At 28.8% G+C, this 15,174-nt stretch overlaps 1 protein-coding gene across 1 annotated transcript in view; it reads right to left on the minus strand.

The window, feature by feature from the left end:
* LOC129975394 (uncharacterized) overlaps positions 1-15,174 on the minus strand; it is a 53,073-nt gene that overhangs the window by 20,680 nt on the left and 17,219 nt on the right. The window contains exons 8-10 of the mRNA XM_056088456.1: positions 9,135-9,258; positions 7,574-7,732; positions 6,721-6,803 (exon numbers count right to left, since the gene is read on the minus strand). Coding sequence (XP_055944431.1) covers positions 6,721-6,803; positions 7,574-7,732; positions 9,135-9,258 — 366 coding nt within the window. The remainder of the gene's footprint in view (positions 1-6,720; positions 6,804-7,573; positions 7,733-9,134; positions 9,259-15,174) is intronic.

Here is a 15,174-nt window from a genome sequence, read left to right on the forward strand (position 1 = left end):
TATTTTATAGAATACCTAGTTATTCCATGAAATAACTGATCGTGTCCGTTAAAGTGTAAAACTCTCTTGTATTTCATGGTTTAACTAGTTATTTCATAGAATAACGATCTGCAGCCCGTTAAAGTGTAAAATAATCTATATCATACTTTGACTGCAATGAATGTTTCTTCTCACCCTGATAATGAAAAAGTAGTTAAACAAACAGTATTAAATAATCCCATTACGAAAGTGTGTGTTGTCTGTTTAAAAGAATGCAGTGAAGATATAGTTTGTTTCAAATGTATGGAGCCTGTCCATATATCATGTTCGGAAGATTATGTTTCAGAAGATGAAGTTGAGCAGAAAATCTGCAAATTGTGTTTTAATGAACTTAATGTTCAAAGAGAAAGAGAAAAGTCTAAAAAATGTTTAGAAATTAAAGCGAAAAAGATGAAATTAATGTCGGATAAATCTCATTCTGATGCCTCTGTGGGTTTTACCGTCCTTATCCCAGTGCCTGAAGTTGACAGAGGAAAAGGTGATGCCAAATCTATTTTAGCTATCATCATAAAAATGACCGAAGAAGGACTTTTCCAATTGGGCACAAGAAACGGCTGCATAAAACAATTATATTCCCGATCCCAGTTCAGCGTCTGAGAACAAAAATTAATTGAAATCGAAGTACCACCGGATGTAGAAATATCGCTCCGGTCGGTTGCTACAGCTCAAAGTTTAGGTACTGGTCAGGGATTTAAAAAATGTTCATGTAAAACCCAGTGTGTCAACAAAAAAAATTTTTTGTTTTAGAAATAATGTTCTTTGTAATTCCAAGTGTCATTTTAGTAATCCTTGTTGTAACAAATGATTTTATGGCACGTTTCCATAAATACCATTTATACGCTGCATAAATTAGATAAATTGCTTCTTTTCCATTTTAATTGTCTATCATTAGTTTAATTTCATTTTAGATAAATTGTTTATTTTACATTCTAACTGTCTCTCATTAGTTCATTTATAGAATACCTAGTTATTTCATAGAATAACTAGTTAAAGTGTCAAATTAAAACCATATTACACACTTTAACGGACACGATCAGTTATTTCATGGAATAACTAGGTATTCTATGAAATAACTGCATTATATACTTTAACGATAATAGATACGCAGAATTACCATCGTTAGTCTATGCACATTTAAAATTTTGAGCCAAATCCAACAAGGGATTGCCCGTCTGTCGGTCTGTACTTTCAAAAGCATGAAAACATGTTAATTCTAGGACGCAATCACTTAAATATATCAAATCTGGAATTGAATTTTGTGACTACAGTTGTATTTCTGTGTCAAACTTTTATTTGAATCAATTGGGAAATTCATTCATTCAGTTCCCAAATCTGATTTTTAGATACTATTAAACACATGGGATTAATCGCTTAATGACTCGCTCAGGATTACACGATAGATACAGTAAAAACGCTGAATTCACGCCGAAGGTTAATATTCCGTAACTGTTGTGCGCCATTACCATGCAAGGCGTTCTTTGGAATAACACCTTTATTAGAGAGAATGCGAAGCAATTTTGGGAAGACACTCCAGCTGGTTTTTTTAATTATATTCAGAGACAAACGAACAGGAATAATTCAAAAACAGATTTTTTTAACTCAGGCCATCTTTAAAAATAAAATTTATATCAAAATCTTGAAATCGAATTCTTTGAAGATTATTATATTTTTTCTATGCATATGTTACCGTTAAAGTATATAATGCAGTTATTTCATAGAATACCTAGTTATTCCATGAAATAACTGATCGTGTCAGTTAAAGTGTGTAATATGTTATTAATTTGACACTTTAACTAGTTATTCTATGAAATAACTAGGTATTCTATAAATTAACTAATGAGAGACAGTTAAAATGTAAAATAAACAATTTATCTAAAATGAAATTAAACTAATGATAGACAATTAAAATGAAAATGAAGCAATTTATCTAATTTATGCAGCGTATAAATGGTATTTATGGAAACGTGCCATAAAATCATTTGTTACAACAAGGATTACTAAAATGACGCTTGGAATTACAAAGAACATTATTTCTAAAACAAACACATTTCTTATTTCTAAAACAAACAAACAAAAATATAAATGCAGTAGGGGTGGAAGGTAAATGTATTTGTCGTGCGAGATATATGATATAGATTATTTTACACTTTAACGGGCTGCAGATCGTTATTCTATGAAATAACTAGTTAAATCATGAAATACAAGAGAGTTTTACACTTTAACGGACACGATCAGTTATTTCATGGAATAACTAGATATTCTATAAAATAACGGATTTCATACTTTAACGGTAACACATACATGAAAATAGCGACAAGTCGAGACGCCTAAAGGTTCGCACTATGAAATAGTAGAATAAACACAAATACCAAATTAATATCGCAACATTTGCTTATTGATTTCCAATTTTTTTGTAAAAAAAAAATATGTCATTACCTGTCAATGTCAAGAACTCAGCAAGAATAGACAGAAGAAACAGAAGCAAAGTTCTCATTTTGAGGGTTTAAAGAAAATGAGTAGAAATCTTCACTGCTTCTTTATGTTAAGCCACACGAAAAATATTAACTTGATTTGTAACCAATCCAAGCTTATAAATTATGCATTTCTTTTTTTACTTCCTATTTATAAAAAAAAGGAAAATTTGAATGAACAAATTATTGATGAAAAGTAGAAGTACATTAAATGTTATTTTGCTTAGTACAAAACGAAACAGAACACTCAATAGGCGGAAAACTCGATACAAATAAATCGATACCTACAAAAAAAAAATGTAAATTCAAAAGTTAAAGAAAATAGTGATGAAATGATTTATGACTTTCGGCAACATTAAGGGTAAGAGCCATAGAAACCGCGTTTTCTTGTGGGAAATACTGAACAGAATCTTCGAAAAATTAATCCTTTATTTTCCTTGTCGATGTATGTGGAAGAAAAAAATTCTCAAGAAAATTGATACAGTAATACCGAAAAAAAAAATGATTTTCCCTCAGTATATGTTGAAGAATATCATCAAACCAGTAAATAGTGATTTTGTTGCCAGTAAAAAATGAAATATCTAGCTATTTGGAAGATTTATTGATGTTATTTGAAGTTCACGCACTTTAAAAATCATTAGTTATGGAAGACTTGTTTTCGTATATTAAAGATGAATGTGACATTATTTGTTCACATGTAACAGTACACAAAAAAAGGTGATTCTATCAATTTTTGGCATCAATCATTTTAAATTCTTTTTATTTGTAATATTTTAGTATTTTCTTTAACATTTTCGATGCTATTCCCAGAAACGCAATGTGCGTAAGGATGTGACATGGCTTAGAGAAATTAAGATAATAGATGTTCTTATAATACGTTTACTATATTCCTTTTTGATACATAATTGCTTCGGGCGAGCAAAGTTAGGGTTAAAAACATAAATTTGGATAAAAATTCACTTTTTGTTTTATAGTTTCAAAACGTAGATACGTTTCAATTCCCAGTGATATCTTTATTCTGTCTCTATTAGTCAATTTGAAGCCAAGTTATAGCAAACTATTGACGTATAAGTGATACTTATTTATAAGCATTTAAAAAGCTTTAAATGCCTTTTTTTTTTTGAAGAACGAGTTTTTTATAATCCTACTTCACGAGTATCGTCATATCTCAAAAAATAATCAAGATATCTTAATGAAATTTATAATTAGTGCTCGTTATGTTATGCAGATTGTATTGAACTATAGATTTGATGCTGAATGCTCTAGAAGTGGATTTATGATTGTATAAAGTAAATATTAATGAAAAAAATTCCAATATTTCGTAGATAATTTCATATAACACGCTCAAAAATTATATTTTTTGAATATAATTCTTATATAACAGTTAATTTCACTTCAAAATAATAATTAAATTTGTAATGTCACAAATAAAAATTGAATGTAACAATTTTTTCTTTAGAATAATTCTCAGTTTTTGTAAATAAATGCTAAAATTTATTCCAAAATAAGCTTTTTCTTCAAATGTTGCATATATATTTAAATAATTTCACTTTTATTCTTTATTTTATCCTTATATTAATAAAAAATATAATATAAACATTAAAATATTTGTGTATTTTTCTCCGAATCCAGTCGATGACCTTAAACATATTTGTTATTATTGGTGACAGCTGCATGAATATACCATGACTCCTTTTCCAACACTATGTTTTGCTTCGCTATTTTCAAGTACCAATGAATAAAGGTAATCTTTTAGTGAAAACATTTATGCAAAACTGAATATTTTGATATTCCGAACATAGAACAAAATACAAAAGTCAAATTCTAAGACTGAAACGAACTTTTAAAAAAAAACACCTTCTTTGCCACATGATATTCGAAACAAATCTCAGATGTATTTACTGCATTGCTTGTTTGTTGTTCGGCATTCCATAGAATACAAGAGAAATGAATGAAATTTTAATAGTTTCATAAATGACCAGCTTTTTTTTTTTTTTTTCATTTTGCAACAGCCAAGGTATCCTGTAGAATACCGGCTTTCATACACTGGCTGTAACACATATATAAGCGTTCACATATTGTTGAGACTCTACCTGAATTTCATTTCATTCAGTCGTTTCTCCGCTAATAAGATTCAAAAATGTGGGATCGTAATGTGAAATAATCCACTCGTTATTAATCTGACTCCATTTTATTATCTCTCTCTATCTATACTACAATCCTATTTACATGCTATATATATATATATATATATATATATTTAGTTGCTTGCATTTCATAGTTGCCATATACAAAAACATACATTGGTTTCGCGCGCAGTTAATTCTGATTTTAGAGTTCTAAAAATAAATTATAGCTCTAGTATGATTAAAGTTAAAATTAGTTTTTAGCCAAAGGCGCTCGTAACACATATATTATATGATGAATAATAGCAAAAAGATTGAAATATTAATCACAAAATATTTTCTTATGTATAGTAGGTTGTGGTTGGGCAAGAAAATTCTAAATTTATATTTAATAGTATAGCCATTTTTTACAGATTTTAAGGAACTAGAAAAAGAGTGCTGTAAATGACAGGAAACATCTAAAAAAATATTCAGGAAATAAATTCATAAGTCGACCATCTAACTCTCCGACCCGCCACGAAGTCACACGGATTTAAACCATAAAAACTGAATGACATGACCGCCGCAACAGCAACATTGACGGGAACTGTGCTTGAGTCCTAAGGGCCGTCACCGGCCACGGTACAACCCTCCCAGTAGGAAGTACGTCCTCTCATCGATGGGAGGAGTCAGATCCCCCACCTATTAGTGTACTCTCCAAGCTGGCGAGATCCAACCACCATGCCGGAAGCATCTCATCCTCATTTCGAGGTGCCCCCCCCGGGGGTTGAAATATATTCATAAATAAAATATCGAGTTTCTAAATAAAGATATTCAGGGGAAAAAAGGAGGTGGGCGTTTCTATAATGCTCATTATTTATATTATAAAGCATTCTTATTGTATTCGTAATACTTATAAAATAATTATAGTATAATCCTATTACAGTCGATGCCGCTTTATGTGAATGCGGTTAATGCTATCATTCGCTTACTATTGTCTAATGTCGGCGTCCTGGCATAGGGGTAGCGTCTTCCACGCGGTCTGAGCGCCCCGGGTTCGATTCCCGGTTTGGGCATGGCTGTTCTTCCGGTGTTATATCTGTGAGATGTGTGAATGTGCCCCCCCCCCCTTGTAAAAAGGGGTTGTGCAAGCGAATGAGTGATGAGTGAGTAGCAAAGTCATACTCTTGGCCCTAGTTGGCTCTACGATAAAAACAAGAGGCACTCCCTCTTAGGCTTAAATTGGCCGTCTTCGAACAGCGGGATTGTCCGTGGCGAGTGCCATAAGAAACAACAACAACTATTGTCTAATATTCTGATGCCAAGCTGGCGTATTCAAAATTCAAAGCATTCGTTTAATGTTCTCGCTTTGAAGCAAATAACATGCCGATTCTTTATTTTCACCTAACTTTAACAATCGATATTTGTGAAATTTTTCTTGTAAAGAAGCATCTGGGAACAATTTTCCCCTTCGAATAACATCCATTTAATATACAGAATACGAAGATAATACGATAAATAATAATACTATAATAATAATTATATTTATTCTAGGCGGAAAATACAATTTATTAGAATTCTAGGTACATAATTATCATCAAAACTTTAGCAATCAATATTTACAATATTAACAAATAATTATTCCAGATTAAAAATACAGTATCTGCTTCGTACTGAAATATGGAATCCAAAATGTAAGATGAAAGTTATAAGGCATAATCTTTCTCTTGTTTTATAAGCTTTTGGGATTTATATGCAATCATTGCAGTAATAATAAGTTGAAAATTTGGTGAGAAAATGGTGCCATTTTACATAACATCAGAGTAACATGCCAAATTTAATTGCGCTTGGGATTTTACATCTAACCTCACATTATGTCACACCGTACTGTGACTTGCATCTGCTAGACATAGAATGTATTCCTTTATTGAACAAGAAAATTAAATTACCACTAGTTGTTTTGTGTCATATGAATACGAATTGATATACTATAGAAAAGCAAATGAAATTATGATGTTTCAAAACATTACAGGCAAATGAAGAAAAATAAAATACAAAAAAAACACTAAATTTATTTTTATTGCTTCATTCTTTATTCCAATTACAATAATCTGATGAAAAAACCTGAAGTTTTCCCTGTTGCGTTGGAGAAGATGGACAAAATTTGACTTCTGAATCTCTTCTGGGCCTAAAGAAAATATAAAAAATTAACTAGGCCGTATCCAACAGTTTCATTTCATTTTTCGTATCTACTTTAAAAGAAATACCATAAATAAACATAATATACCTAACATGTGTGTGTGTGTCTGTTTGAAGCATCTTTACAAATTTTAAATTAAAAACAATTTCATTGGTCTTTTCTAATCATTTTTTTCCAAAATATCATCTATTTTTGAAAAATTTTAAATTTTTTAAGTAATACCGATATTAAGACCTTTTTTCATATTTTGATTAAATAGCATTCGTAATTCTATTGTATGCCTAAGTATTATATCCAATGCCTAGAGAAAGCATTTCATATATTGCCGGAAAACACTCGGAATTCAATAAAATACATAAACATTTTATATATTTGCAGCAACATAGGAAAAATAAGTCAAACAATTATGACTTAAAATCGTTTGACTTATTTTGAAGTATAAAAGCAGAAAACATTTATCTATAAATTGATCAGAAATATTAATATCAATTACAAAATACAAATTACAAAGATAATAAAAAAAGAATTCTTTTTCATCTTTAATTAAAGAAATGAAGAAAATAATAAGAAATCAACCAAGATATTTTTAAATAACTCTGCTGCGATCACAAAATTACTCTAATTGTAATTTAGCGTTTTAGTTTGTTTACGTGATATGCATTTTGCTGTCAAAGTGTTTGGGTTTTTCATATTTAAACTATTTATGACACATTTTTTTGTATCGTCTGTTATGTTTTGAAGAGTTAATACATACTTACTCAGGAAAGAGATAATTAACTTCTACTGCTTCTATGAAAGCTTTGCTTGAAATTACTATATCTTCGATTGAATCAACTTCGACTGAACGAATTCTTCCCAGTCTCTGAAGAGAAGTGGCGAAAAAAGTGTTGGTCTGCCTTGGTATCGATAAATCAATGCTGAAATCAATAAATAAAATATTAAAGGTAATTCGAATCTTTAATTTGAAACATCGCAGTATGATACTATTTTAGGTTTAATTCTACTTCCTTTATTCTATTTTTTTTTTCATTTATCGTTTATCTTCTTCATTTACATTCATCTATCTTTATTTATATTAAGTTTCCTCTTGCTGACTACTATTACTAAAACACTGTCAATGCTGAAAGGCTCTACACATCCATTCAACAAAACTGCGGCATGACCTCGAAAAGCCTGGAAATTACTAAACTTCTTATCCTTAAATATGAATGATTGAATACCCTAGGCGTGTGCTTTGTCCATTAGAGACGCTCATCCAGATGGATTTAGGAGAGTGGAAAGTTTTCTAAGAACTCTCTAAGGATGTCCGAATATAGATGTTTAATGTGCTTAAGCCATTAACTAAATGGAAGCTCTATTTTGTACATAGATTCCTTAAGAATACTAGATGCCATTTTTGAGGGCGAGTAAGGAATTTTTCTTATCTTTAGAAAAGAAACTCACCGTTTCAGAATTTTGGGGCATTTGAACTCGAATGATTTAAGGAATGAGGTAGTTAATTATATAGAAGCGATAACATTGATATTAATTAAAAAATATTCAAACACTTAAAAACACTTTGAAAAATTCACATATAATATGACAGCTTATAAGCACCAACATGTTATCATGTTAAGATTAATTATTAACTACAGTTGTTGTAATCAGGAAAGTAGCAAAAATAACTAAGGCAGAACAATTTTACAGATCATTTCATCATATTTGATCGTATGAAGGGAAAAAAATAGTTACACTTTTTGTCTCCTCAATGAATTCTCATTGGCAGAGAGAAAAATATCTATACTCCCAACAACTCGTCCCTCCATCGGTGATTTTTATAAACAAATTCCAAAAAAAGAACAAATAAATTTTGAAATTGTGATTTTCTATGTGCATTTATTGTGATAAAAAAGGAAAATTCTTCGATGTAACTAACTATTCCGATAAATAAGAAAGGCTAGCTACGACATATTACGAAATTGAGTTTTAGAGCGGCCTCAAAATTTCTGAGGGTCTTATGGAACAGACCATTTGTGTGTGGTGGAGGAGAGGGGTGTCTATTTTTTTTTCCTACTTTAAAAAAAATATCCAAAATCAAAAAAAAAAAAAAAAATTGTCCACAGGTCTGGAACGAAAAGATTCGACGAAATCTCGAGCCTGAATTTTTTGACAATTGCAATACTCTCCCTTTGTATACTTCACACACGAGAAAATAAAAAGCAAGCATAAATACAATTTCTGGATATTTATGCATATTTTTAATACACAATCGATAATTAATTTACAATGTGAGCAACAAAACAACAAAAAATTCTATTTAAACTAACAAAAAGGGCTTACTTTAAAGGCAGATCTTTCTGTAATAGCTGATTTTCTCCCAAAATAATAGTATGTATCAACGCTCTAACAGACTTCGTTACATTTCTGGCATTTTGAAGATATACTACAATTTGATATTGATGTACTGAAATGAAATGAAAAAAGTAGCATTTTCAGAGGCAAATACTAAATAATTAGGTGCTTAGTTCGCCTTCTTTTTGGATATGAAGTGAGACACCATTATAAGCCTAACCATTAGATATTTTAAAAACTACAGAACAAGAAATCCATGATTCAATAAGGGCCATTCCATTCGAATTTTTCTCTGGAAATTATCTTCCATTAACCAGTATGAAAAAATGTATGGAATGACTAGAGAATTTCGAGTTCTTTGTTTCTTCGATTGAGAAGTATATCTGAGTATAAATTAACGCCTTTAATGAAGAAAGATAAACTAACAAAGTAACTAAATATTGCATTTTTTGGCATATTTCGTACTATAACTCTATAACTATTTGTCATTGTAAACAACACTTTCTTCTGATATTTTACCATCATAGCAAATATTTTACTCCTAATTGGTCCTCCTGTATCGCTAGAAAGTACACGTACATTGTTTGGAAACTTATCCTGCTTTATAATAATTAATTATTTATTAAATGTATTTAAAACCAATATTTTCTATCCTTTTTATTATATTTTTTAGTCCATAATGTATTGTTTCCGTCGTGAAGTAAATAGAAAAATAGATACAAGATTGCGTAAATAGGTCGCATAATTATATCTGTCCAAAATAAATATTACGTTTAAAATAATATTAAGTGAATAACGGTTAATATTCTAATCTATAATTTTCATTTAAATTTTAGAAATTTGAAAAGTTAGAAAAAAAGTTCAAAAGTCTCGTAGAATCATTAAAATTTGCTGACTTAAGTAATAAAATAAAATTGTATTTGTATCACGTATTCCTTCATATTTTCTTGAATTTTTTTAGTATACGATAATATTATAATCTTTAAAAAAATCCGAATTCGAAATTTTGACGAATCTTTACATTTTAAAACTCTTTGAGTTCAAAATATGCGTTTTGGACATTATGTCTGAATGTGTGAAATAGGATAATTCGAAAACGCTTCGAACTAGGCATATGAAATTTGGTATATGATATTTAAGCCAAATTTATAGATTTCTATCAAACTTTTGAACGTACATAGGAAATTTGGTGTTGTACAATTATATTCTATGCCAGTTTCGGTTTCGTTCGATTGGAAATAACGTTCAAAATACAGATTATCAGTTAATATTAACCGCATACTAAAAATTAATCTTTAAAAAAATCACCAAGAAACACAAGATAGATTTAGTAAAAATGCTAAATTCACACCAAAATTCAGTATTTCATATTTATTGTTTCAGTGTCATGTAAGGTATTTCTGCCCTTACCCAAAATTCATAGTTTTGCGAAAGGGGCAGTGGTCTTTATTATAGAGTATTCTAGAAGGTTTTTTCGACAAGAATCTTGCTGGTTATCAAATAATGTGAAGCAGAAAAAAAATATTTTGTAAAACGTGATTTATAAATTTTCAATTATCTATACTTATAATAAAGCTCAATGTGTGTGTGTGTGTGTGTGTGTGTGTGTGTGTGTGTGTGTGTGTGTGTGTGTGTGTGTGTGTGTGTGTGTGTGTGTGTGTGTGTGTGTTGGCGCTCTACAGGTCAGGTCATTAGACATACAGCTATCAAATTTGGTACATGTATACCTTAGAGGTCGGGAATGTGCACCTGGGGTCCCTTTTTTGAAATTTTAATTAGAATTTTAATTATTAGTTAAAAACTAACTTTCCCGCCAAAAAAGTCTTCCATTTTCCCCACCGCCAACTTTCAGTTATTTTTTTCTCCCAACAGAATTGAGGCTAGGGTTAACATTTTTCGGTGGATTATTTCAAACGATTCTGTTTATTTTCTTAATGTTTTATGCATTTAAAATTAAACATTGTTAATTAATCCATGTTTCACATTCTTTCTGAAGTACTTTTGAATTAAAATAACACAGAATAAAGGAAATTAAAAATGTATAATCTGCATAGCGTTACCCCAACTGGCGTAGAAAAATTCACGCATTTGCGTTAACGTAACTGGCGAAGAAAATTCAGTAATGCGCATTGTTTTCTGACTGTTGACATGGCAACCAACGGATGATTTAAATTATTTTTAGGTTAGTTGCATGCTTTTTTAAGTAAATTGTATTTATGTTAGTTATATATTTTTTGTATATCCTTATAGTTTTAAGTACATCGTTTTTTAAGTAGTTTTTTTTAACCTATTTTCAATGATTTAAATTATTTTTAGGTTAATTGGATGCTTTTGTAATTAAATTGTATTTATGTTAGTTATATACTTTTGTGTATATGCTTATAGTTTTAAGTACATCGTTTTTTAAGTATTTTTTTAAACCTGTTTTCGACCGATTATTTTGAACGATTCATTTTATTTTTTTAGTGTTTGATGCATTTAAAATTAAACATTGTTAATGAATCGATTTGTTCATGATGAATCTGAGAAATTTTTGTTGACAAATTCTTGAGATATTACATAAATTAAGAAAGATATTCTTTAGTGCCCATAAAGTGTAAACGCTCAGTGACTCTATTATCAGTAATCATAGTATTAAAAAAATGCTTTGTTTCAGTAAAAAATATTATTATATTAATTGCATATTAATCATTTACAGTTTAATTTAAAGCATAATTTCTACGAGGGGTAACAGAAAATTAGAGAGATACATATCAGGCTATGACTGAAAATTAGTATTACTTATAATATTATGAGTGAATTATATGACTATCAAAATTTGAAGTTTTAAAATATTTTGCCGAAGAATCTATTAAAGTTGGAATTGCGTAAAATATTTAATGGTACGACCGGAGTTTACCTCCTGCTTGGAGCAATTTTTAAAAATCGCCAACAACGACCTTGCGAAATGTTCAAAAGCAAAGGAGCAGATGTTCAATTATAGTGCATAATAAAGATTGCCAGCTTTGGAGAGTTATCGCAACTTGGCGAAGAAGGGGGTTAAACTCCGGTTCAACCTATTTAATTATTAAAATTTAAACGAACATTAAGATTGGCGAACCGGCTGGTCGCCAAAGACGGCTAGTATTTTATAAAAATGTCTGCCATTTAACCTGTCATACTAAGCTTTAAGAAAATAACGAAAATTAATAATTGCATAAATTTGAATAGCATAATTATTGGATAGCTTGTTTATTTTCTTTTGGCATCCAATTCAATATAAATCACTTTTCTATTTCTTGCATCGCCTGTCGCATGGTAACACTTAAAGAATCTTTTTTAATTAATTTTTCAAAACCATCATCCATAAATTCTTCTTCTTTCTATTCTTTCCTATTTCCTCGTCATTTGACAGTGGTTCAAAATTACGAGGTCCGTCCCAAAATAGCCCTAATAGTCAAAAAACAGGACGTTAATATAACTAAACTAAACTAAACTTTCCTATTTCCTGAATTAACTAACAAATAAAAGTTTTCATAAACCAAAAACGTCATTTCTTTTTTTTAATACAATTATTTATAAATAGTTATCGTAACTATCTTTTGTCATCGAACGTTAGTTTAAGGAAATCATTTAACTACGAAAGAATGCTTAGTTAAGAAATACTGTAAATAGAATAGCGCATGAAAACAGACGACATAAACCTTCATTCGTATGCCAGGAAATTATTTCTTCTACCATTCATCATTACAAATCAGCCTGGAACAGTAAGCTTTTGAATTATTCATATGAAGATTAAATGTTAGTGATTGTTAGTTAAAGGAAACATAACAGTTTGGCAACTTATCAGATACAGCTCAATGATTTATTCTTAAGTCAACTTTCAACAAGGGAAAATGTGCGTCCTTTTTTTAAAGAAATAATAAAAGCTATGTTGAATTCATTACTAAAAAAAGGATTTGAAAAAACTATTCTACAGTATTCAGAAAATGGAATAAAAAAATGTGAGTACAGTTATAAATATTTAGAATAAGTTATAAATATTTTAGAGCTTATGATACCCTGTTTTTCTTTTTTAAATAGGACTGACATAAAAACCATTATTTTAGAAAAGACAAGAAAAAGGAATTCATAAATTATTTTTATTTAATAAAAAAATGTGTAGCTAAGTATTTAAATTATTATTTAATTATTACTTTAAATTACTACTTCAATTACGCTACGTTTCTTTCCTTTACTTCAAATATGCTTTACATTTTAAATTCATATAGAAAAAGATTAATTTTGAATCTTTAGATCTTCCTTCCTTTCTGCTTGCATTTAAAAAAATTTATATCTGGTTATTTTATCAGACATTATTTATATATTCTTACAGTAAATATAAGTTAATTGCTGGAGAAGTCAGATAAATTTTATTAATTTTATTAAATAAATTTATAATTATTTACCATTTGTTTTATTTTTACTAAGGAATATAAGGCGATACGATTTACAAGTTAGAACAAAATCAGAGAATTATACTGCTGTGCTTTCTTTCCTGGATAAATTCACTTAAAACTATCAGTTAAATAGTGTAAATAAAATATTTTTATTCCAGCAGTTTTTTCTAATTCTATAATTTGATTGTAATTAATAATCATTTTAAAAGGAATTAAAAATAGCTTGTTGAGAAATATTTATCGTTTGCAAATGTATTTAAATATTTATTTTATTTTATTGAGCACAATACGATTTTAATACTTATTATCATTATTATTTTCATATTTAAAAAAAATCGTTTGGTAAAAATCTTTTTATAGTTAATCGTAATTTCATCTTTTGACATTCTCATTGCTATGTAGAGCAACTTATATAATTTTATTAACAGCTTGTTTCATCGCATAAAAAATTAATTTAAATTCCTCTCTTTCTTAAGGATGAATTAATAAATTTTTTAGGGAGTTCCACTGGATTCTCATGAACGATCTTCTTGGTAGAATAGGACTAAAAAAATATTTTTTCGTTAATCTGTATTCAATTTTAGATACTCTAATTGCCGAAAGAATTACAGAAAATTGAAATCCGAAGATTATTTGCATATCTTGCCTGCAATAAAAATGTCTTATTTTAGAAAAAATAATCTGAATCATAACCTGTTGTTAATATCGCTAGTTAAAGAAAAAAAATCTAACCAATGAAGGTATTTATATATTTATATTTATATTAGTTATATAATTTATAAAAGCATTTATGTTTATATTTGTCTTTAAGGATAACATTCATGTTTCTACAAAAATTTGTTATTTTTTTTCTTCTCTCCTCCTGTTTCGTATTGAAATGGGTTATTTTTTTATTTTTAATTTTTCATGGTGCAGTTAATTTGCATAATTCCAGTGTCAATAACGTAAAAAATTGTATTAAAATTATTGATTATTTTCCTTAAGAATTTATCATGTATTTATAAAGCTTTCTGAATTCCTCAAATTTTATTATTCTTTGGCATTAGGGTTATTTTGCAATTAAATTTTAAATATTCCAAAAATTGATCATATCCAGTTTTATTTAAACGATGTCATGCAAATTCACAGATTCAAAGTTTAACTTTTAATAAGAAAAATATTATTACCGTTTATTTAACTGCAAATTGTAATAAATAATTATTTCACAGCCTCCTTTCTGTCAGTTAATTAAATATATATATATATTAATCAGATTTCATTATTTTGAAAGAATAAAGTAATAGATAATCAGATTATGCAGGTTATATAATCGATATTCGAATGTTTTTCTCGAAAAAAATATCCATATGCATTTAATTAAATGTCCCTGAATTTTCCATTTCTCATTTTTCAATAAACGTGGCATTTTAAAGATTTAAAATGTAACCTGGTGAGAAATTCTACTTCCTAATTTGTTCCATAAAGAATCTGATGACCTTAATACTATGGCCAACTAGATGGTATTAATGGGCCTGGGATATAAATATTTCATATCTTTGTGTAACTACTTTTAGATTTTTTTATATATTTTTTTTTACTACTTCCATATATTTTTTACTTCAGTGTGTTAA

This window comes from Argiope bruennichi, chromosome 7 (assembly GCF_947563725.1).
Source record: "Argiope bruennichi chromosome 7, qqArgBrue1.1, whole genome shotgun sequence".
Taxonomy (NCBI): Eukaryota; Metazoa; Arthropoda; class Arachnida; order Araneae; family Araneidae; genus Argiope; species Argiope bruennichi.